Raw genomic sequence first — 24105 nt, forward strand, 5'->3', positions numbered from 1 at the left:
TGATTCTGCAGGCACCTAGTAGGACAGTCTAAATGTCGATAGAGACTTTTCTAGGCAGTGTCATCAGGTAGCGCTGTTAGAGACTTTACGTCTTTCTGACGACATCGTGAGTGTTAGCCGATCAGCAACCATCTCTCTGGGAGCCGCGGGAGTCAGGTCAGGCAGATAGCTCCACACGCCACCTCCTCGCGAGAAATACCGCCCTGTGTCGGGACTCGCGCCACACTGCGCCGCGTCATCGGGCAAGCGAACGCTCCTTCCTGTCTATTGTCTCACTTCCTCAGGCTGAATGGTATTCCGGACATGAGCGAGAAGATTGTGGGCACTGGGAAAAGGTAACAGTCACATTTACGATAACACTGAATAACACTTTCGACTGCAGGTATAACAGATCCCTGTTAATTGCAAATTTTACCTTAAACAACTAATTAGGTATATGTAGATATCAAATAAAAATGTAGTGATAATTTTTGTTTATTTTAAAAATGCTTATGATTCGATACGGAGTCGCCCTCACTAACCTGAAGGGATGGGCACAAGGTAGAAATAAATAAACTAATTCTTAGAGTGTCTCTCTCTTTCCAAGCAGTAATCCCGACTTGTGGTGTCTGCTGTTATGGTTAACCAGATTTGGCGTGTCAATTTTAACGCGTGGCCAGATGCCCTTCCTGCCACCACCCCGTACCCCCCTCCCCCCCCCCCCTCCCCCGGATTATGTGTACCCCAACTTTCTGCGTCTAGTGTAATCCAGTGTGAACGTTTGGCAAATGTCTGCGAGTCGTTGTAACTGAGGCGGAACATAGGGACCAGCCCGGTGTTCACCTAGCAGGATGTGGAAAACCGCTTAAAAACCACACTCAGGCTGGTCGCACACCGACCCTCGTCGTTAGTCCGACGGGTGGATTCTGTCCGAGGCCAGCGCGTTAGCGCTCTATTTTTTTTATATATATATGAACGTCATATTTCCAGTCCTTCAAGGCATTCTGTTTTTTATTTTTGAACATGAGTCTACATAAGATTTTTTTTTAATTTAGGAAGCGATATTAATAGTTCGTTTGTGGGGGCTGAAGGGTCCAGACTACGAAGACCATCGGTCCCGATGTTAATGAAAAGATGTACTCAGCCTATAGTGATAAAAGAGGTGACAGAACCTGTTCTCAGAAATGTATCCAGTGACTGCAATATCAATCAGTCACAACGGGAATGTTTCAGCTCAAATACTTGAATGTACCATTCTGCAGGGATATGAAATGGAATGATCACATATGCTTTGTCACAGCTAACGCAGCAGGCTTACTTCGATTAACTCGCAAGACACTGCGAAAATGTTGTCAATCTGCAAAGAAGATTTGCTTTCGAAACATTTGAGCGAAACATCATGGAATATTACTCAAGTCTGTGAGACTCAAACCAAATAGGACTAACAGGTTTCAGAGAACTTTTATTGTTTCACCCATGGGAAGACATCACGCAAAGTCTGAAAAATCTGAACTGTCAGATTTTTGAACACGACAACTGTACCACTCTCTCGGCTACCCTGGAGGGTAATTCTTAGAAACAGAGTATCTGAAGTTAAATTTCTTGGAAGGACTTCTTGCCCCTATCAAATTGTATCAGGAGCCAGATAAGGAGACGGCTTATAAGACACTGGAAAAGAGAGGAGGAAAACAAAAAGTGAATCCATAAAGCTGGAAGGAATTCGTTGCATAAGGCCTTCTGTACTCAACGAAATGAAAAAACCAACAAGTATTGGCAGGAGAAAGGAAACAGACAACTTTAAATATCTGGGTGAAAATAGTTGGGGGGGGGGGGGGGGGTACGGGCGCGTGAGGGGTGGGAAGAGGGGGGGGGGGATCGGCTTTGGCAGTGTTATGCGGAAACAGAATGATTCTTAATGTCAAAACAGGACGATCATCGACTCCAAGGATGGAAGCATTTCCGAAACGGCTAAGGTTATAAACTGTTCAAGTGCCGCCGTGGTTAAAGTATACCATGCATGGCGAAATAGCGCTATTAAAAACCAACAGCGAGGCAAATGTGGTGCACTATGAACTATAGATGACAGGGGTGAACGGCGGCTGCGGAGATGTGTAAGGCGAACAAACGTGCAACTGTTGACCAACTGAAAGTCCATATGAATCAAAGTGTTCAACAGTCGTTCAGACAGCGTTGCTGCGTATGGGCCTCCGTAGAAGGCGCCGGGTTTGTGGACCCATGCTCACTGCTGCTCATCGGCAATGAAGGCTAGAATTTCCGTTCCAATGCCGCAACTAGAGTCCAGTGAGTGGCGATGGACGGCCTTTTCATATGACAGGTACGTGTCGGCGTGTGCGGCGTGACACATCTAAAAGCAAATATCCTGCAACAATCGCAGGAAGGATTCACATCGGAGGAGGGAGTGTTATGGTGATCTCGCCATACTGAAAAGCACAGTGGATCAACACAAGTATCCACCTATCCTTGGGGAACATGTCTACAGGCAGTTCGTTTTTTCTTGTAACGATGACATCTACTGACGTGAGAATGAAACGAGTCACACAACTTGTAATGCTAGTAGTACCATTATCAGTTCACCGTACGCTCCTCGCCACCAGAATCTCTCAATTTAAAGGCAATAGAGAAGCTGTGAACCACTTTGACCGGGCTATTCGTGCCATGGATCCTCAAGTGAGAAAACTGGTGCAGCTGGCCACGGCAGTGAAGTCGACTTGGGCCGACATTACTGTAGGTACCTTTAGCAGCCTCACTGACTCTTTTCCAGCAAGTCTTGCAGCGGTCTCAGCTGCAAAGGGTGGTTAAACAGGCTTTTGACACATCTACATGTACATGACTACTCTGCAATTCACATTTAAGTGCTTGGCAGAGGGTTCATCGAACCACAATCATACTATCTCTCTACTATTCCATTCCCGAACAGCGAGCGGGAAAAACGAACACCTAAACCTTTCTGTTCGAGCTCTGATTTCTCTTATTTTATTTTGATGATCATTTTCGCATTCGGAAGAGAAAGTTGGTGACTGAAATTTCGTAAAAAGGTCTCGCCGCGACGAAAAACGTCTATGCTGTAATGACTTCCATCCCAACTCGTGTATCATATCTGCCACACTGTCTCCCCTATAACGCGATAATACAAAACGAGCTGCCCTTTGCTGCACCCTTTCGATGTCCTCCGTCAATCCCACCTGGTAAGGATCCCACACCGCGCAGCAATATTCTAACAGAGGACGAACGAGTGTAGTGTAAGCTGTCTCTTTAGTGGACTTGTTGCATCTTCTAAGTGTCCTGCCAATGAAACGAAACCTTTGGCTCGCCTTCCCGACAATATTATCTATGTGGTCCTTCCAACTAAAGTTGTTCGTAATTTTAACACCCAGGTACTTAGTTGAATTGACAGCCTTGAGAATTGTACTATTTATCGAGTAATCGAATTCCAACGGATTTCTTTTGGAACTCATGTGGATCATCTCACACTTTTCGTTATTTAGCGTCAACTGCCACCTGACACACCATACAGCAATCTTTTCTAAATCGCTTTGCAGCTGATACTGGTCTTCGGATGACCTTACTAGACGGTAAATTACAGCATCATCTGCGAACAGTCTAAGAGAACTGCTCAGATTGTCACCCAGGTCATTTATATAGATCAGGAACAGTAGAGGTCCCAGGACGCTTCCCTTGGGAACACCTGATATCACTTCAGTTTTACTCGATGATTTGCCGTCTATTACTACGAACTGCGACCTTCCTGACAGGAAATCACGAATCCAGTCGCACAACTGAGACGATACCCCATAGCTCCGCAGCTTGATTAGAAGTCGCTTGTGAGGAACGGTGTCAAAAGCTTTCCGGAAATCTAGAAATACGGAATCAACTTGAGATCCCCTGTCGATAGCTGCAATTACTTCGTGCAAATAAAGAGCTAGCTGCGTTGCACAAGAGCGATGTTTTCTGAAGCCATGCTGATTACGTGTCAATAGATCGTTCCCTTCGAGGTGATTCATAATGTTTGAATACAGTATATGCTCCAAAACCCTACTGCAAACCGACGTCAATGATATAGGTCTTTAGTTAAATGGATTACTCCTACTACCCTTCTTGAACACTGGTGCGACCTGCGCAATTTTCCAATCTGTAGGTACAGATCTATCGGTGAGCGAGCGGTTGTATATGAGTCCTAATATGGGAGCTATAGTATCAGCGTAATCTGAAAGGAGCCTAATCGGTATACAATCTGGACCTGAATACTTACCCGTATCAAGCGATTTGAGTTGCTTCGCTACCCCTAAGGTATCTACTTCTAAGAAACCCATGCTAGCAGATGTTCGTGTTTCAAATTCTGGAATATTCCATTCGTCTTCCCTGGTGAAGGAATTTCGGAAAACTGCGTTCAATAACTCCGCTTTAGCGGCACAGTCGTCGATAACAGTACCATCGGCACTGCGCAGCGAAGGTATTGACTGCGTCTTGCCGCTTGTGTACTTTACATACGACCAGAATTTCTTCGGATTTTCTACCAAATTTCGAGACAATGTTTCGTTGTGGAACCTATTAAAGGCATCTCGCATCGAAGTACGTGCCAAATTTCGCGCGTCTGTAAATTTTAGCCCATCTTCGGGATTTCGCGTTCTTCTGAACTTCGCATGCTTTTTCCGTTGCCTCTGCAACAGCGTTCGGACCTTTTTTGTGTACCACGGGGGATCCGTTCCATCTCTTACCAACTTATGAGGTATGAATATCTCAATTGCTGTTGCTACTATATCTTTGAATTTGAGCCACATCTCGTCTACATTCGCATAGTCAGTTCGGAAGGAATGGAAATTGTCTTTTAGGAAGGCTTCTAGTGGCACTTTATCCGCTTTTTTAAATAAAATTATTTTGTGTTTGTTTCTGATGGATTTGGAAGAAATGGTATTGAGCCTAGCTACAATGACCTTGTGATCACTAATCCCTGTATCAGTCATGATGCTCTCTATCAGCTCTGGATTGTTTGTGGCCAAGAGGTCAAGTGTGTTTTCGCAACCATTTACAATTCGCATGGGTTCGTGGACTAATTGCTCGAAATAATTTTCGGAGAATGCATTTAGGACAATCTCGGAAGACGTTTTCTGCCTACCACCGGTTTTGAACAAGTATTTTTGCCAACATACCGAGGGTAGGTTGAAGTCCCCACCAACTATAACCGTATGAGTGGGGTATTTATTTGTTACGAGACTCAAACTTTCTCTGAACTGTTCCGCAACTGTATCATCGGAGTCTGGGGGTCGGTAGAAGGAGCCAATTATTAACTTAATTCGGCTGTTAAGTATAATCTCCAGCCACACCAATTCGCACGGAGTATCTACTTCGACTTCACTACAAGATAAACCACTACTGACAGACACAAACACTCCACCACCAATTCTGCCTAATCTATCTTTCCTGAACACCGTCTGAGACTTCGTAAAAATTTCTGCAGAACTTATTTCAGGCTTTAGCCAGCTTTCTGTACCTATAACGATATCAGCTTCTGTGCTTTCTATTAGCGCTTGAAGCTCAGGGACTTTTCCAGCGCAACTACAACAATTTACAACTATAATTCCGACTGTTCCTTGATCCAAGCACGTCCTGTAATTGCCAAGCACCCTTTAACATTGCAGCCCATCCCGCACTTTCCCGAGGCCTTCTAACCTAAAAAACCGCCCAGTCCACGCCACACAGCCTCCGCTACCCGTGTAGCCGCCAGCTGAGTGTAGTGAACTCCTGACCTATTCAGCGGAACCCGAAACCCCACCACCCTACGGCGCAAGTCAAGGAATCTGCAGCCAATACGGTCGCAAAACCGTCTGAGCCTCTAATTCAGACCCTCCACCCGGCTCTGCACCAAAGGTCCGCAGTCGGTTCTGTCAAAGATGCTGCAGATGGTGAGCTCTGCCTTCATCTCGTAAGCAAGACCGGCAGCCTTCACCAAATCAGATAGCCGCTGGAATCCAGAGAGAATTTCCTCAGATCCAAAGCGACACACGTCATTAGTGCCGACAAGTGCCACCACCTGCAGCTGGCAGATTAATGTGACTGGACAGTATAAAAAAGTTGTAAAACCCGGTCTTCTGCAGGTCAGACACACTGTTCTCATCAGGATGCAAATTGGAATTAGAAGAAAAGGCAAAGACCCCGAGTTCGAGTCTCGGCATGGCACACAGTTTTAATCGGTCAGGAAGTTTCATATCAGCGCACACTCCGCTGCAGAGTGAAAATTTCGTTCTGGAATTAGAAGATTTGGAAAGAATAGAAAAATCTTAGTTCCAATCAAGAACAACGATAGAACTTAGGTTTTTGGACCAAATAAGGAAATATACTCATTCTGCCCTAAAGTTACATATGAGAAAAACAAAAGATGTGTTACGCGCTATGGACATCTAGAGAGAATGAAGGGAGGCAGAGCAAGAATGATGATCTACACATCTTCCAAAATAGGAAAACAGACAAAGAAAGCGGCATGACTAAAAACGAGAAAAACTTTTCGAGTTTATAGCCGCGTAAAGTGATTAAAATTACACGAGCATTAGGTCAAGTACTCCTTGGTCACTGTCAAGTGGTATGGTTATCAGTGGGCTGCCTGGCAGGCGCCTTACATACACTAACTGTACGTTGTGATGTCACTGGCGCCTATACATCGCCATATAAGTGCATCCGCTGACTCGGCGTTCGATGCGCCCGTTTCAACAGCGTGGTCGCTGGATTCTACGCCGTGCTGAGTTGCAGGCCACAGTCTCTATTTAGGGTGTCGTCGGTGATTTTAATTTGACTAGCTTCTTTAATCACTGAATCCCAGAAGCCGTTTATGCGAGCCACGACATGATCCCCGTCAGATTTCATCCGGTGTCCTCCTTCTAAAGCATGCTCAGCTAAAGCAGTTTTCTCGGGGTAATGTGGGCGGTAAACCTCTCATGCTTCTCATTGCGTTGTTCCACAGTGCGTACCGTTTGTCCGTCGTAGGACTGACCACACTCGCAAGGTATCTTGTAGACCTCAGATGTTCTGAGACCTGCTGCGTCTTGAACTCGCCTCAGTAACCGACGAATTTTTGCCGGAGCCTGGAAGTTGATTTGATCGTGTGACAGAAGTACTCCGGCTTCTTCCACCATTGCAAGACGGAAATGACCTAGCGAGGATTATGTCTGAATAAGACAGGGAAGTGAAGGTTAGCCGTGTCTTCCGCTGCGACGCTTTCACACAAACTGTGTCCCTTGTAGTTATTGGAAGTCAGAAGGTTACTTTTCTTAGGTCACAGTCTTGATGCTGAGAATTTGCTTTATTTACGACCCCTAAAAGATATCAGTAACGTTAAATTATTTCGTCAGAACATTCGGAGATTAAGAAATGTGACAGAAAGACTTTCTAATTCAAAACGTTCAAACGGCTCTGAGCACTATGGGACTTGACATCTGAGGTCTTAAGTCCTCTAGAACTTAGAACTACTTGAACCTAACTATCCTAAGGACATCACACACATCCATACTCGAGGCAGGATTCGAACCTGCGACCGTAGCGGTCACGCGGTTCCAGACTGAAGCGCCCAGAACCGCTCGGTCGCACCGGCCGGCTAGACTCTCTAGCTTCGCAGACTTACGAAGCTGTGAGAAATGAGGTTCATAACACCGTATTCACGTTGCTGAGTCAACGGTTACTTCTGCAAACGACACATAGGCTATGGACGTGACAGGCACATCTGTTCTCCCAAGTGTGCTAATCCGGTCTCCCGACAGTGTTTAAAGCTGTCCTCTCCATCTTTCCGTATCTTCTCCAAACATTTTCATCCTATTACAGCTAATACCCTTTGTTGTCTGTTTTGGAGGTTCTAGTTTTATCCTGCCTCTACTGTTCCCCACCCCCCCTAACGCTCCTTGTAGCGCCAGCTTCTACGTCTACATCTACAATCATTTCCCGCAAGCCACCTCATGGTGTGTGGCGGAGGGTACTTTGCGAACCACTGTCACTGTCCTCCTGTGCCACTTGCGAATAGTTCGCGGGAAGCACGACTGCTGGTGTGGCATCGGTGTGGGCTCGAACCTCTCTGATTTCAGCTTCGTGGTCTTCTCGCGAGATATATGTAGGAGGAAGGACGACCCGCCACGGTAGCCGAGAGCGCAAACGCGCTGCTTCCTGGACTCGGGTAGGCGTGCCGGCCCCGGATCGGATCCGCCCGGCGAATTAACGACGAGGGCCGATTTGCCAGCCAGCCTGGACGTGGTTTTTAGGCGGTTTTCCACATCCTGATAGATGAATACCGGGCTGGTCCCCATGTTCCGCCTCAGTTACACGGTTCGCAGACATTTGAACACATTCCATGGATTACACTCGACGCAGACAGTTGGGGTACACTAATTCTGTCCCAGGGGGTACGGGGGGGCGGCAGGAAGGGCATCCAGCCACCCCTTAAACATTAACATGCCGAATCCGATTATCGATTGCCGACCCTGCGTAACTGCGGGATAAGGCTGAAGAGATAGATAGATACATACATTGATAGATAGATAGATATGTAGGAGGAAGCACGATACTGCATGACTCTTCTAGAACAGTAGGCTCTCGTAACTTTAAAAGTACCGATATTGCGGCGTCTGCCTCTGGTATCGGCTGAGCATATCTGTGATGCTATCGTGCTTACTAAACGAACCTGTGACGAAACGCACTGTTCTTGTTCGGTTCTTCTCCATTTGTTCTATCAATATTACCTTATATGGATCCCAGACACACGAGCAAAATTAAAGTATTCATCGAATGAGGGTTTTATAAGGTACCTCCTCCTATTTATGCAGTGTACGTTACATTTGCTTATGTTGAGGATCAGTACTTCAACTTGTTAAGATTTCTCCCCATATTGTGGTCTGTTTGCTAGAAGCTCTCCAGCTCTCGCAGCTGGTCAGACATTCCGTGCGCTCGTGTTTTTTCATTAGACGGCAATGCGGCAGTGCGGAACTCCATCGAACGCCTTTTGGAACGAGCACAGCTGCTTTACGGGTCAGGTGGACTGACGGAGCGAGCTCTGTTTCACACGATTCCTGCTGTTCGGCGTCCATGTTGATTCTACAAACGAGATTCTCGGTCTTCTGAAATGTAATACACAAGCATGAAATATGTTAATAACCATTCAAAAACTAGTATCGCACAAAATATTTTTTGTATTCAAGACAACCGGTGTCAACAGTTTGAGCTGTCACCTTCAGGTCTTAAAAATTTTTTTGTTAGTAAAGCATGCTCATTATTGCTGAACCTCATGCACAACATGTGAAGTGGATAAAAGCCAGCACATTATAAACGCATGTCATAGATAAAATACTTAAAAACACACAGAACCTTGTGAAAAAGGCCATGCCTATATACATATTGCTCACAGATGCTTCTTACAATATACAAATACGGTACATAATAGCACATGTTTACGTATGCTGGACACATACTTAACAGTTCAAATCTTGCACTGGTTTAGATGTCTCCAGAATATGTAAACAGATAGGCTATTATGTAGCGTATTTGTATATTGTAAGAAGCATTTGTGAGCAATATGTATATAGACATGGCCTTTTTGACAAGATGCTGTGTGTTTTTAAATATTTTATTATGGTTCAAATGGCTCTGAGCACTATGGGACTCAACTGCTGTGCTCATTAGTCCCCTAGAACTTAGAACTACTTAAACCTAACTAACCTAAGGACAGTACACACATCCATGCCCGAGGCAGGATTCGAACCTGCGACCGTAGCAGTCGCACGGTTCCGGACTGCGCGCCTAGAACCGCGAGACCACAGCGGCCGGCTTTTATCTATGACATATGTTTATAATGTGCTAACATTTATGCCCTTGACATCTTGTGCATGAGGTTCAGCGAAAATGAGCATGCTATACTCATCATCATCATCATTTAAGGCTGAAAGCAAAGAAAATTTAAGACCTGAAGGTGACAGCTAAGACTGTTGAAACTGTATGTTTTGAATGAAAAAAAATATTTTGTGCGATACTGGTTTTTGAATGATCTGTAACAATTGAAACAGATCGCCCTTCAATACTCTCATAATGAGAAAATCCATGAAACATGTTTCAAAACTTTACGATACACTCTTCCTGAATGTCGTGGGCTATTCTTCTGGTAAACGTCCCCGATAGTCTTTATTCCTCACTTTTTTCGTATTTAACATTTTTTCATTCCGCAGTTTACATGCCCACTTAATTTTTAACATTCTTCATTCAAATGCTTCCAGTTTCTTCTTTTCTTGATTCCGATAGCCCACGTTTGACTTCCACACTCTGGTACACTTTCAAGAATTTACGTATCGATATCTGATATCAGTAGAACTGTTTTACCGAAGGAAGTTTTTTCGCTTCTTCCTGTCTAACTCAGCCAATGCCTTTGCTTCATCACCTTCGACTTGACCTATTTTACGTGCCACGTACGTACGTTGTGAGTCCCCCTTACATCCAGCCAGAAGAGCTGTGTCGCCTGCATTACTCTCGTCTTAACACGACTTTGTCTCTCTTTGATCTTCCACTTTTATTACTCCCAGACGGGTTTTGTAGTACGTGTTTGAAGTTTTTGTACACCAAAGTATGCAGGACAGGTTCTGTGAAATTCTGAATTTAGAAGCCAGTTACGGTCAGAAGTGAATTTTTCATTCGATCCGTGAAGAGTTTCGTGACGCGTCTGCCGACACGAGCATTGCTTGCGGGAGGGACCGGAATCGAGTTTCGGTCCGAAGCACTGTTTTACGAGGGACGTTCAATAAGTAACTCGACGCATTTTTTATGAATGTAGGTTGGTTTTATTCAAGATTCCGATACATCATATTATTCCCCATTCTTTTGCCTGCAAAATCTTATCTTTCAACATAAACTCACAGTTCAATGCGACGGCCTTACGCCATCTTACTGGGAGGGTCTTTATGCCCGCATGATACCACTCTACTGGTCGACGTCGGATGCACATAATACGTGTGTAACTAAGTAGCAAAACTGTCAGCACAGCGTAACTATAATAACGGTGCTTCATCTTTATGTAAGTACAGATATATTTTCGTCAAATGCTGCCTTGCCACTTACAATTGTCTCACCTGTATCTGTTTAGTCACCAGCAAACAATTTTTTTGTATTTACACAGTGATCTAAAGCAGTATAAACATGTACATGAATGTATAAAAACATGAGAATGGGTGCAAGCCCGAAACCGGTCGCGTGAAAAATAAATAACCTTTTATTGTGACTGGTAGCGGATATTTTTTTAAACATCTTCACCGAGGTCAGTTTCTACCAGTTTTCCTATTATTCTGTAAATAATTTGCGTCAGTATTTTGCAGCCATAATTTATGAAAAGACTACTCGATAATATTCACACAGTTATAACCCACATTCTTTGGAAAATGAACTATTACAATGTTCTTGAAGTCTGAGAGTATTTCAGCTGTTTCGTAACAGTTGGAAAAGAGATTCAATAATGCTGAGGGACTGTCGTCTGTTCCACTTAGATCTTTCAGTTCTCTATCATATTATTCTTGCATCATCATACCTTCCATTTCACCTACTTTACTTGCTGTTTCTTTTATATATACAACATAGAGTTCAAGTTCTTTACTCTTGTACATATTTTTCCACCTTTCTGCTTTTCCTTTATTGCTTGTCATTTAAACACTTGAGATTCATAGAGATGCTTCTCTTGTTTTCCGAAGGTCTCTTTCATTTTCCTACCAGCGGCACCCACTTCTCCTCTTGTCATTTCTGCTTTTGCAGCCGTGAATTTTTCCTCCAGCCGCCCCGACTTTCTGTCAATTTCAGTTTTATGCGTCCCTGTTCCCCTTTAACTGCTTCACTTGCTGCATTTTCATATTTTTTCCCTTCGTCAGTCAAATTGAAATTCTCGTATATTATCCAAAGAGTTACATTGCTTCTTGTCTTTTTGCCTATTTAGTCGTCTGCTGCTGTCATTGTTTCATCTCTCTAAGCCACCCATTCGACTTCTATTGTATTTCATTCCTCGTTTCAGTCTGTCATTGCTTTATTACTTCTCCATGTCACGTTTCATTCATAGTTTGATGGAAGCTGATATTTGAGTCCATGGTAGTCGAGTCAGTAATCCGAGTAAATGATTAGAGTTTATGATTGGAATCGATGGTTTGAGTCCATGGTAGAACCAGTGGTTTGAGCGTAGGGTGACAGGCACTTGCACGATGACAAACAAGGCTTCATAAGAACCGAAAGCCATTATGGAGGTGACACAAAAGTGTAAACACTACAGTCGTGATGGGGGAGGGGGGGGGGGGTGGCCCTAATCTCCACTCCGGCCATCGTGCCTGAAGTTTTTCGTAGTTTCATATTACTTATAGGGATTACCCGGGCGTTTTTTTTTAATTAATTTTTTTATACATCCCTTACCAACTTAAGTAGTGTTTCGACTCTAAGATATCGTCGTCGACAGCACATTTAACTGAAACGCTCTGTCGGCGCAGTTGCCTGAAGAGATGCCGGCTTTGGAGGGCGTGTTGGCTGCGAGCGATGACTCCGTGACAGCTCCATGGCCACAGAAGCCAAATGTTATCGCGCCGCGGCAGATAACACCGTCGCGAGCGACTTCTTGCTTACTGCCGCAGAGACGCCTTTAGTTGGCGGCTGATTCACAGGAAACGCGTCGCAACTCGCTTGCTAGTATCTGAGTCTTAGGTTACTCTCACTAGGCGTATTGGCTTATGAATCTTAGCAATTTCCGTTCGAAGGAGATCCTTGGACTTTTCCAATAAGAGTAACGCAGCTAGCAATATATCGCAGTGCAATGTTCATGCAAGTGTATCTTCATTCATGGACCCTTAATCATGAGCCTCTGTTCGATACTGGCTTATAGCACTCCTAGCATAAATGTTTTGGGCTGACTGAACGGCAGCTTTTGGTAAGATAAAGTATAGGAAGTTACTTACTACTTGAAACAATAAAAATAAATTGACTTAAAATAGACTGGTAATCTTTTGGCCAATATTCTGTACGTCTGAAACATCTGTCTTGAACAAGACAGGTATACACCAACGAAAAAAAATTATAGACACCACATGATAGGTAAAAAGGTGAGTTCATTATTCTAGCGAAAATTTTCGGACAAATTTAAACGTGCGTTTCCAAAAAAACCAATCACAGAATAATCTTCAGAACACATAATACAGTACGATGACGAATTTTTTATTCCCTAGAACAGTCCAGTAAATTTACCTGCTCAGATTTGTATAAGTTTAATGTGGTAGCTGTGAGAAAATGTACATAGGATACAGAGGAAAGAATTTCTAAATCACATAACAACGCCTGTCAATGATGCACAACGCCGAAAATACTTTGGATGAGGCCGACATTTTCACGTATTCGACGAGACATCTTTTGAACGAACTGACCTACCTGAAAAGAAAAAATCGTCGAAAATATCACCAATATTCTCATAGATCTATAGTGCTGAAACACATTCCTTTTATAAAAAACTTTTGTTAATTATATCAGCTATGAACCATGGACCTTGCCGTTGGTGGGGAGGCTTGCGTGCCTCAGCGATACAGATGGCCGTACCGTAGGTGCAACCACAACGGAGGGGTATCTGTTGAGAGGCCAGACAAACGTGTGGTTCCTGAAGAGGGGCAGCAGCCTTTTCAGTAGTTGCAGGGGCAACAGTCTGGATGATTGACTGATCTGGCCTTGCAACATTAACCAAAACGGCCTTGCTGTGCTGGTACTGCGAACGGCTGAAAGCAAGGGGAAACTACAGCCGTAATTTTTCCCGAGGACATGCAGCTTTACTGTATGATTAAATGATGATGGCATCCTCTTGGGTAAAATATTCCGGAGGTAAAATAGTCCCCCATTCGGATCTCCGGGCGGGGACTACTCAGGAGGATGTCGTTATCAGGAGAAAGAAAACTGGCGTTCTACGGATCGGAGCGTGGAATGTCAGATCCCTTAATCGGGCAGGTAGGTTAGAAAATTTAAAAAGGGAAATGGATAGGTTAAAGTTAGATATAGTGGGAATTAGTGAAGTTCGGTGGCAGGAGGAACAAGACTTCTGGTCAGGTGACTACAGGGTTATAAACACAAAATCAAATGGCGGTAATGCAGGAGTAGGTTTAATAATAAATAGGAAAATAGGAATGCGGGTAAGCTACTACAAACAGCATAGTGAACGCATTATTGTGGCCAAGATAGATACGAAGCCCACACATACTACAGTAGTACAAGTTTATATGCCAACTAGCTCTGCAGATGATGAAGAAATTGAAGAAATGTACGATGAAATAAAAGAAATTATTCAGATTGTGAAGGGAGACGAAAATTTAATAGTAATGGGTGACTGGAATTCGAGTGTAGGAAAAGGGAGAGAAGGAAACATAGTAGGTGAATATGGATTGGGGCTAAGAAATGAAAGAGGAAGCCGCCTAGTAGAATTTTGCACAGAGCACAACTTAATCATAGCTAACACTTGGTTTAAGAATCATGAAAGAAGGTTGTATACGTGGAAGAACCCTGGAGATACTAAAAGGTATCAGATAGATTATATAATGGTAAGACAGAGATTTAGGAACCAGGTTTTAACTTGTAAGACATTTCCAGGGGCAGATGTGGACTCTGACCACAATCTATTGGTTATGACCTGTAGATTAAAACTGAAGAAACTGCAAAAATGTGGGAAATTAAGGAGATGGGATCTGGATAAACTGAAAGAACCAGAGGTTGTACAGAGTTTCAGGGAGAGAATAAGGGAACAATTGACAGGAATAGGGGAGAGAAATACAGTAGAAGAAGAATGGGTAGCTCTGAGGGATGAAGTAGTGAAGGCAGCAGAGGATAAAGTAGGTACAAAGACGAGGGCTGCTAGAAATCCTTGGGTAACAGAAGAAATATTGAATTTAATTGATGAAAGGAGAAAATATAAAAATGCAGTAAATGAAGCAGGCAAAAAGGAATACAAACGTCTCAAAAATGAGATCGACAGGAAGTGCAAAATGGCTAAACAGGGATGGCTAGAGGACAAATGTAAGGATGTAGAAGCTTATCTCACTAGGGGTAAGATAGATACTGCCTACAGGAAAATTAAAGAGACCTTTGGAGAGAAGAGAACCATGTATATGAATATCAAGAGCTCAGATGGCAACCCAGTTCTAAGCAAAGAAGGGAAGGCAGAAAGGTGGAAGGAGTATATAGAAGGTTTATACAAGGGCGATGTACTTGAGGACAATATTATGGAAATGGAAGAGGATGTAGATGAAGACGAAATGGGAGATACGATACTGCGTGAAGAGTTTGACAGAGCACTGAAAGACCTGAGTCGAAAGAAGGCCCCCGGAGTAGACAACATTCCATTAGAACTACTGACGGCCTTGGGAGAACCAGTCCTGACAAAACTCTACGAGCTGGTGAGCAAGATGTATGAGACAGGCGAAATACCCTCAGACTTCAAGAAGAACATAATAATTCCAATCCCAAAGAAAGCAGGTGCTGACAGATGTGAAAATTACCGAACTATCAGTTTAATAAGCCACGGCTGCCAAATACTAACGCGAATTCTTTACAGACGAATGGAAAAACTGGTAGATGCAGACCTCGGGGAGGATCAGTTTGGATTCCGTCGAAATGTTGGAACACGTGAGGCAATACTGACCTTACGACTTACCTTAGAAGAAAGATTAAGAAAAGGCAAACCTACGTTTCTAGCATTTGTAGACTTAGAGAAAGCTTTTGACAATGTTGACTGGAATACTCTTTTTCAAATTCTAAAGGTGGCAGGGGTAAAATACAGGGAGCGAAAGGCTATTTATAATTTGTACAGAAACCAGATGGCAGTTATTAGAGTCGAGGGGCATGAAAGGGAAGCAGTGGTTGGGAAAGGAGTGAGACAGGGTTGTAGCCTCTCCCCGATGTTATTCAATCTGTATATTGAGCAAGCAGTAAAGGAAACAAAAGAAAAATTTGGAGTAGGTATTAAAATTCATGGAGACGAAGTAAAAACTTTGAGGTTCGCCGATGACATTGCAATTCTGTGAGAGACGGCAAAGGACTTGGAAGAGCAGTTGAACGGAATGGACAGTGTCTTGAAAGGAGGATATAAGATGAACATTAACAAAAGCAAAACGAGGATAATGGAATGTAGTCAAATTAAATCGGGTGATGTGAGGGAATTAGATTAGGAAATGAGACACTTAAAGTAGTAAAGGAGTTTTGCTATTTAGGAAGTAAAATAACTGATGATGGTCGAAGTAGAGAGGATATAAAATGTAGACTGGCAATGGCAAGGAAAGCGTTTCTGAAGAAGAGAAATTTGTTAACATCGAATATAGATTTATGTATCAGGAAGTCGTTTCTGAAAGTATTTGTTTGGAGTGTAGCCATGTATGGAAGTGAAACATGGACGATAACTAGTTTGGACAAGAAGAGAATAGAAGCTTTCGAAATGTGGTGCTACAGAAGAATACTGAAGATAAGGTGGATAGATCACGTAACTAATGAGGAGGTATTGAATAGGATTGGGGAGAAGAGAAGTTTGTGGCACAACTTGACTAGAAGAAGGGATCGGTTGGTAGGACATGTTTTGAGGCATCAAGGGATCACAAATTTAGCATTGGAGGGCAGCGTGGAGGGTAAAAATCGTAGAGGGAGACCGAGAGATCAGTACACTAAGCAGATTCAGAAGGATGTAGGTTGCAGTAGGTACTGGGAGATGAAGCAGCTTGCACAGGCTAGAGTAGCATGGAGAGCTGCATCAAACCAGTCTCAGGACTGAAGACAACAACAACAACAACATGAAATAAACAACTTAACCAATATCATTGAATGCTAAGGACATCGTCGATAATAAGTACATAATGTACCAAATTGGTATGCTGATTAAAACTGTTATATAATTAGATAATTATATGTCTTATCGGCAGACATCTCTGTCAGGTGCTCAGAAGACGGTATATAAGACAAGTAAATTATATGAAAAATAGCAGACACGTTAATAAGTTCGAAACACTATACTCTGGAGATAAACATATTTAGAATCCTATTTTATCCTCCGTAATGCAGATGCCGCAAAGATAATGGGTGTGCATGGATCCGATACTATTTTGACAACAAATAAATAAATAAACATGATGTCTGTTAGGCAGCATACGTAATCGCCATTGGGCAGCTTAGTCCCAGGAGGAATAGACAGTATTCATGCAATATAAATGGGCTCTAAAATGCATAGTATGAGCGCTTGTTCATCTTCGACCCTGTCAAATACACATCTTCTGCAGAAGAAATGTTTATAGCTGTTAGGGTACGAATCTTAAAGCCTATGTTTACTAGACAAGTTTTTCTTGTTTTGGGTCACACTACCTCCTTCCGAAATGTGGAAATCAAAAAGCCTGCAATGGAAGAGATTTTTTTCACGGTATCGATGTTGAAGAAGTGCTCATAGGTATGCATTTTGGAGCTCATGTTTGCTGCACTTTCTTGCTTCGAATGATTGTTCTTATCATGTTCCTCAATACTGACCGTTCCTCCTGGGCACCCTATATCTACTACTCTACTTCTCATTAACATAACTACATTCAACTACCATACAGCTCTTAGGCGTCTGAAAATACCAATACTAACGTTTGGAGGCTCTATCTTGTCAAAAACTTGCTCAAAAACGTGGATATAAAAGTAATGGAAGAAGAAACGAATTAAGTTGGGAAACAGAATCAACAATTTTTCTTAGACAGAAACTTTATGTATAATCCAGCGCGAGCTTGATAATATACCTCCGATGTGTAGCGAGAATAAATACAAGGACCTACTTTAACTCATTCTTTCTCTGATACAGCTCAAACGGAAGCTATTAAAGGAACTTGGTTGCCAGGTCGTGAGTTTGCCACGAATGTGACTGCTGGCGGAATATACATATATACACTCCTGGAAATTGAAATAAGAACACCGTGAATTCATTGTCCCAGGAAGGGGAAACTTTATTGACACATTCCTGGGGTCAGATACATCACATGATCACACTGACAGAACCACAGGCACATAGACACAGGCAACAGAGCATGAACAATGTCGGCACTAGTACAGTGTGTATCCACCTTTCGCAGCAATGCAGGCTACTATTCTCCCATGGAGACGATCGTAGAGATGCTGGATGTAGTCCTGTGGAACGGCTTGCCATGCCATTTCCACCTGGCGCCTCAGTTGGACCAGCGTTCGTGCTGGACGTGCACACCGCGTGAGACGACGCTTCATCCTGTCCCAAACATGCTCAATGGGGGACAGATCCGGAGATCTTGCTGGCCAGGGTAGTTGACTTACACCTTCTAGAGCACGTTGGGTGGCACTGGATACATGCGGAAGTGCATTGTCCTGTTGGAACAGCAAGTTCCCTTGTCGGTCTAGGAATGGTAGAACGATGGGTTCGATGACGGTTTGGATGTACCGTGCACTATTCAGTGTCCCCTCGACGATCACCAGAGGTGTACGGCCAGTGTAGGAGATCGCTCCCCGTACCATGATGCCGGGTGTTGGCCCTGTGTGCCTCGGTCGTATGCAGTCCTGATTGTGGCGCTCACCTGCACGGCGCCAAACACGCATACGACCATCATTGGCACCAAGGGAGAAGCGACTATCATCGCTGAAGACGACACGTCTCCATTCGTCCCTCCATTCACGCCTGTCGCGACACCACTGGAGGCGGGCTGCACGATGTTTGGGCGTGAGCGGAAGACAGCCTAACGGTGTGCGGGACCGTAGCCCAGCTTCATGGAAACGGTTGCGAATGGTCCTCGCCGATACCCCAGGAGCAACAGTGTCCCTAATTTGCTGGGAAGTGGCGGTGCGGTCCCCTACGGCACTGCGTAGGATCCTATGGTCTTGGCGTGCATCCGTGCGTCGCTGCGGTCCGGTCCCAGGTCGACGAACACGTGCACCTTCCGCCGACCACTGGCGACAACATCGATGTACTGTGGAGACCTCACGCCCCATGTGTTGAGCAATTCGGCGGTACGTCCACCCGGTTTCCCGCATGCCCACTATACGCCCTCGCTCAAAGTTCGTCAACTGCACATACGGTTCACGTCCACGCTGTCGCGGCATGCTACCAGCGTTAAAGACTGCGATGGAGCTCCGTATGCCACGGCAAACTGGCTGACACTGACGGCGGCGGTGCACAAATGCTGCGCAGCTAGCGCCATTCGACGGCCAACACCGCGGTTCCTAGTGTGTCCGCTGTGCAGTGCGTGTGATTATTGCTTGTACAGCCCTCTCGCAGTGTCCGGAGCAAGTATGGTGGGTCTGACACACCGGTGTCAATGTGTTCTTTTTTCCATTTCCATTAGTGTACATATGTCCATAAGTCTGCAGTCGTCAGTGGAGTATTTGACTCAGTGACACACCAACGTATGTTAACTAAAGTGCATCCATAAGGTGTATGAAACAAAATTCGTGACTAACTTGTGGATATCTTGAAATCGAGGTTGCAACATGATATCTTGGATGAGGAGTCATTGACAAATGCAGAAGGAAGTTCAGCCTGCCCCAGGGAAGTGTTTTGGCACCTTGCTGTTAATGTTGTTTAGTAATTATCTCACAGAAACGTTAAATAATCTCAGTACTGCCTAACAGACGCTCCGTATGTGTTAGGTCATACACTGTGGCGACAAAACTCTTCGGATAGTGATATGCACATGTACAGACGGCGATAGTACCTCGTTCGCAAGTTATAAAAGTGCAGCGTATTGGCGGAGCGGGCATTTGTACTCGGGTGATTCATGTGAAGAAGTTTGCGATGTGATTATCGACGCTGTGCGGGAATTAACTGAATGCGGTATGGTAGTTGCAGCCAGAGAAGCTGGCCGCTGTGGCCGAGGGTTCTAGGCGCTTCAGTCCGGAACCGCGCTGCTGCTACGGTCGCAGGTTTGAATCCTGCCTTGGGCATGGAAGTGCGTGATGTCCTTAGGTTAGTTAGGTTTCAGTAGAACCATTTTGAGCCATACACACGGGACATCCCATTTGGGAAATCGTTAGGGAATTCTTCGGGAGCTATCCACAAAGTACATTACGTTTTGAAATTAAAAAGAAATAAAGTATTCGAATTTAATTATATACAGATTTAATTGTATACAGATAAAAGCCACACTTAAATACTACTTTTCTACATAGTTGCCATTTAAATAAAGGCACTTATCGTAGCGACGAACGAGCTTAGAAATTCCTTCGTCGTAAAATTCGGCCACCTGCGCCTTCAACCACGTGGTTACCTCTTCTTGAAGCTGTGCGTCGTCATCAAAACGGTGCATAGCCAACCACTTCTTCATTCCTTTGAATAAGTGGAAGTCGCTCGGTGACAGGTCGGGACTGTACGGAGGATGAGGAAACACTTAAAAGATTCGAGAACTTCACGAGTGGCATTTGCCATGTCGGCCCGGGCGTGGTCGTGAATCAGCAAGATCTTTGAGCCAAACATTCCCCTGCGCTTGTTTTGTATTGCTCTTCTGAGGTTGTGCAGAGTTTGGCAATACCTTGGAGAGTTTATTGTAGTGCCTCCTTCCAGAAAATCCACAAAAATCACACCTTTTCTGTCCCAAAAGACAGTTGCCATCACCTTCCTTGCCGACATTGTCTGCATGCATTTATTGGGTTTTTGGGGGGAATTTGTGTGCCCCACTGCATTGACTGCAATTTTGTCTCGCAGTTCACATGCTTAACCCATGTTTCGTCACCAGTAACGATGCGATAGAGTAATGAGTCGCCATCTTACTTGTAAGCGTCCAAAAACGTTAACGCTGCAGCCATTCGCTGATTTTTGCGAATCCTTGTCAAGATTTTTGGTATCCATCTTGCACAAAACTTGTGGTAACTAAGCTTTTCGGTAATGATTTCGTGCAACAAACTTCGTGAAATTTGTGGAAAACTCATAGAGAGTTCGGTTATTGTGAAATTACGGTTTTCACGGACAGCGGCATCGACTTTTTCGACTGCCACTGTGCTGGGTCTTCCACTTCGCTCTTCGTCGTGAACGTTATTTGGGCCATTTTTAAATTTTATGACCCATTGGCGCACTCCTCCTTCAGTGATTATGTTGTCCCCATACACTTCACAAAGCTGCCGATAGATTTCTATCGGTGTACAGTTTATTGCAGTCAGAAACCTTATTACAGCACGCACTTCACACTTCGCGGCATTTTCAATTAACGCCGACGTTTCAAACTGTCACAGTAACTCAACGGAGTACAGCACGAACCTCTCACTAGCACGGCAGAATACCGACTGAGCGGCGGAATGCCATGACACCAAGATGGCCGCGCTAGCCCCGCCCCTAATGGACACAAACGAAAACGTAATGTACTTTGTGGATAGCCCTCGTATATTCCGAGATCCACACTGTCAAGAATGCGCCGAGAATATCAAATTTCATGCCTTGCCTCTCACCATGTACAAAGCAGTGGCCGACGGCCTTCACTTAACGACCGAGAACTGCGCCTTTTGCGTAGAGTTGTCAGTGGAAACAGACAACAAACACTGTTTGAAATAACCACAGAAAGCAGTGTGGGACAATGTAGGTCAGTGTGACGGAATTAGGCGTCACGGGCTACGTCAGCAGACGACGGACACCAGTGACATAGCAGCGTGACATCCCCTGCACCGCCTCCCCTGTGCTCGTGACCATATAGATTGGGCCCTAGCTAGTAAGAGCCGATGCTAGGGTTCGAGTGTGGCGCAGACTCCAGGAAGCCGTGGACCTAGGTTGTCCACAAGGCACTGTGCAAGGTGGTGTGGTTGTGTTTAGTGGAATGGACTGAGGCCTCTAGTCCAACCGAATCAATCTTTAGCTGGAAATCGTTATATTCGGCTACCTGGAGAGCATTTGCAGCCATTCGTACACTTCGTGTTGCCAAACAACGAAGGAATGTCGTTCAAATTGCTCTGAGCACTATGGGACTTAACATCTGAGGTCATCAGTCCCACCGAGCGAGGTGGCGCAGTGGCTAGCACACTGGACTCGCATTCGCATTCGGAAGGACGACGATTCAATCCCGCGTCCGGACATCCTGATTTAGGTTTTCCGTGATTTCCCTAAATCGCTCCAGGCAAATGCCGGGATGGTTCTTTTGAAAGGGCACAGCAGACTTCCTTCCCTGTCCTTCCCTAATCAGATGAGGCCGATGACCAATGCCTGGTCTCCTCCCCGAAACAACCCAACCCCCTCATCAGTCCCTTAGAACTTAGAACTACTTAAACCTAATTAACCTAAGGACATCACACACATCCATGCCCGAGGCAGGATTCGAACCTGCGACTGTAGCGAAGGAATACTTATGGATGATAATGCACCATGTCACCGGGTCACCATTGTTCGCCACTGAGTTGGAGAACATTCCGCACAACTCGAACATTTATGGCACATACCCGGGTGGTCAGTTCGTGCACAAAATCCCCCTCCGGCATAACTTTCACGGGTATGGACGGCTGTATAGGCAGCATGGCTCAATATTTCTCCCGGTGACTTCCAACGAATTGGTAAATCCATGCCGTCTAGTTACTGCAGTACGCCGGGCAAAAGGAGGTCCCACACGACATTAGGAGACACCTCGTGACTTTTGTCACCTTGGTGTATCTTGGTAAGATTTCAAAGTGGTTCAAGGAATGGCAGTTTGCTTTTGATATTCAGGAATGTAAAATCGTACACTTAACGAAACAAACAAACGTAGCATCCTTTGACTACGGCATCAACGGATCGCAACTAGTATCTGTCAATCGAACAAATTCCACTTTAATTAGTAAAGAAAAGTCTTCATCGCACAATCATTTGTTAAAAATATGTGCGGTCTCGGCCTCTAGTATCTGGCCATCTTCAGACAACGGACTATCAAGTTACGCGACTGGGGTCACATCAGCTGTTCCATTGTCAGCCATATGGTGCATTGTTCAAGGATGGCGTATTACTAGAGGCCAAAACAGGTAATATTTTTAATGAATAGCTGTGCGACGAAGAACATTTTTCATTAATTATACGTAACTGAAATATCGGTATTAAATCCCAATAATGTTATCTAAAATTATAAATACCTGTTTGATAGTCTGTAGTAAAATTTGTTATGTTTCCTTGTTGACATTCCAATGTCGGATTTCTTGTGGTGACAAAAAGTAGCTACAGTCTTTTGGAACATAATTTGAAATTTAATTTTTTCATGTTGCTTTTTTTCAGGTTGGAGAACTGGATAACATCGTTTGCAGGAGGCGCTACAAGGTAATAAAGTGACGGAGACAGACTCTGCAGCACAGGAAGCTACTACCGAACGATGGGTATCAAGACCAAGATGATATTTGAGGCACCTGCCAGTTGTAGACTTGGGACAGTACTTCATCCTTCGTTCACCATGCCTCCGCTGCGAAATAACTTTGGCTGCTAATATTAAGGAATTTAAAAACATTCGTTTAAGGCAGTGGTGATACGTTTATTTTAAAATACTGTGTGTTGAAACATGTAATAGTATGTCGTATAATTTACATTAACCAGCGTTTTAAGTTCTGAGGTCCTATGCAAGAGCTAACATTCTGTAACGCTGTGAAGTACTGAAGTAATTTACACCTAAGACGTAAATGGAAAGAAAGCCAATTAATATCTCTCGTGCCATCTCTGACATCAGCAACATTAAATTTCTTGATTCATTTAAGTGAAATGTCTTCGAGTAAAATCCATACTGATCAACGTTAACCAATGGTTTTAATTAAACTGCCGCTGAGGCGTGACATTACAATAACTGAGTAAATAAATATATTACATTGAGTAACAGTTACGGAAAATTTCCAAGAATGAGAAGAACATATCAATTTTTTTCATGTTTTACGTTATGTATGGAAAATTAAACATCACTTTTACAACATCTTTATTTTTACTGTTGTGCATCAGATTAGTAACTTATTCAAACTGTGTTACGTATTTCAAGCATTGTCTTCATTATCTCAGGACTCCATCTTAAACTTATTACTTAAAATGCTTCACACATCTCTAAATTTATGTATCAGCCCTTCATTAATACAATTCTCATCAGCTTATAGGCATATGTGTATATTCAAAATAAAATACAAGACACTGGAATGAAATGATTTAAT

The 24105-nt window shown here is 43.9% G+C and overlaps 1 protein-coding gene across 2 annotated transcripts in view; it reads left to right on the forward strand.

Moving 5' to 3' along the window:
- Positions 1-23876, forward strand: part of LOC126284719 (fatty acid-binding protein, muscle-like) — a 112197-nt gene extending 88321 nt beyond the window's left edge. For both annotated transcript variants that reach the window (XM_049983853.1, XM_049983852.1), the window contains exon 3: positions 23198-23876. In XM_049983853.1, the coding sequence (XP_049839810.1) occupies positions 23198-23251 (54 nt within the window). In that variant the 3' untranslated portion in view covers positions 23252-23876. The remainder of the gene's footprint in view (positions 1-23197) is intronic.
- The last annotated feature ends 229 nt before the right edge of the window (positions 23877-24105 follow it).

This window comes from Schistocerca gregaria, chromosome 8 (genome assembly GCF_023897955.1).
Source record: "Schistocerca gregaria isolate iqSchGreg1 chromosome 8, iqSchGreg1.2, whole genome shotgun sequence".
NCBI classification, from domain to species: Eukaryota; Metazoa; Arthropoda; class Insecta; order Orthoptera; family Acrididae; genus Schistocerca; species Schistocerca gregaria.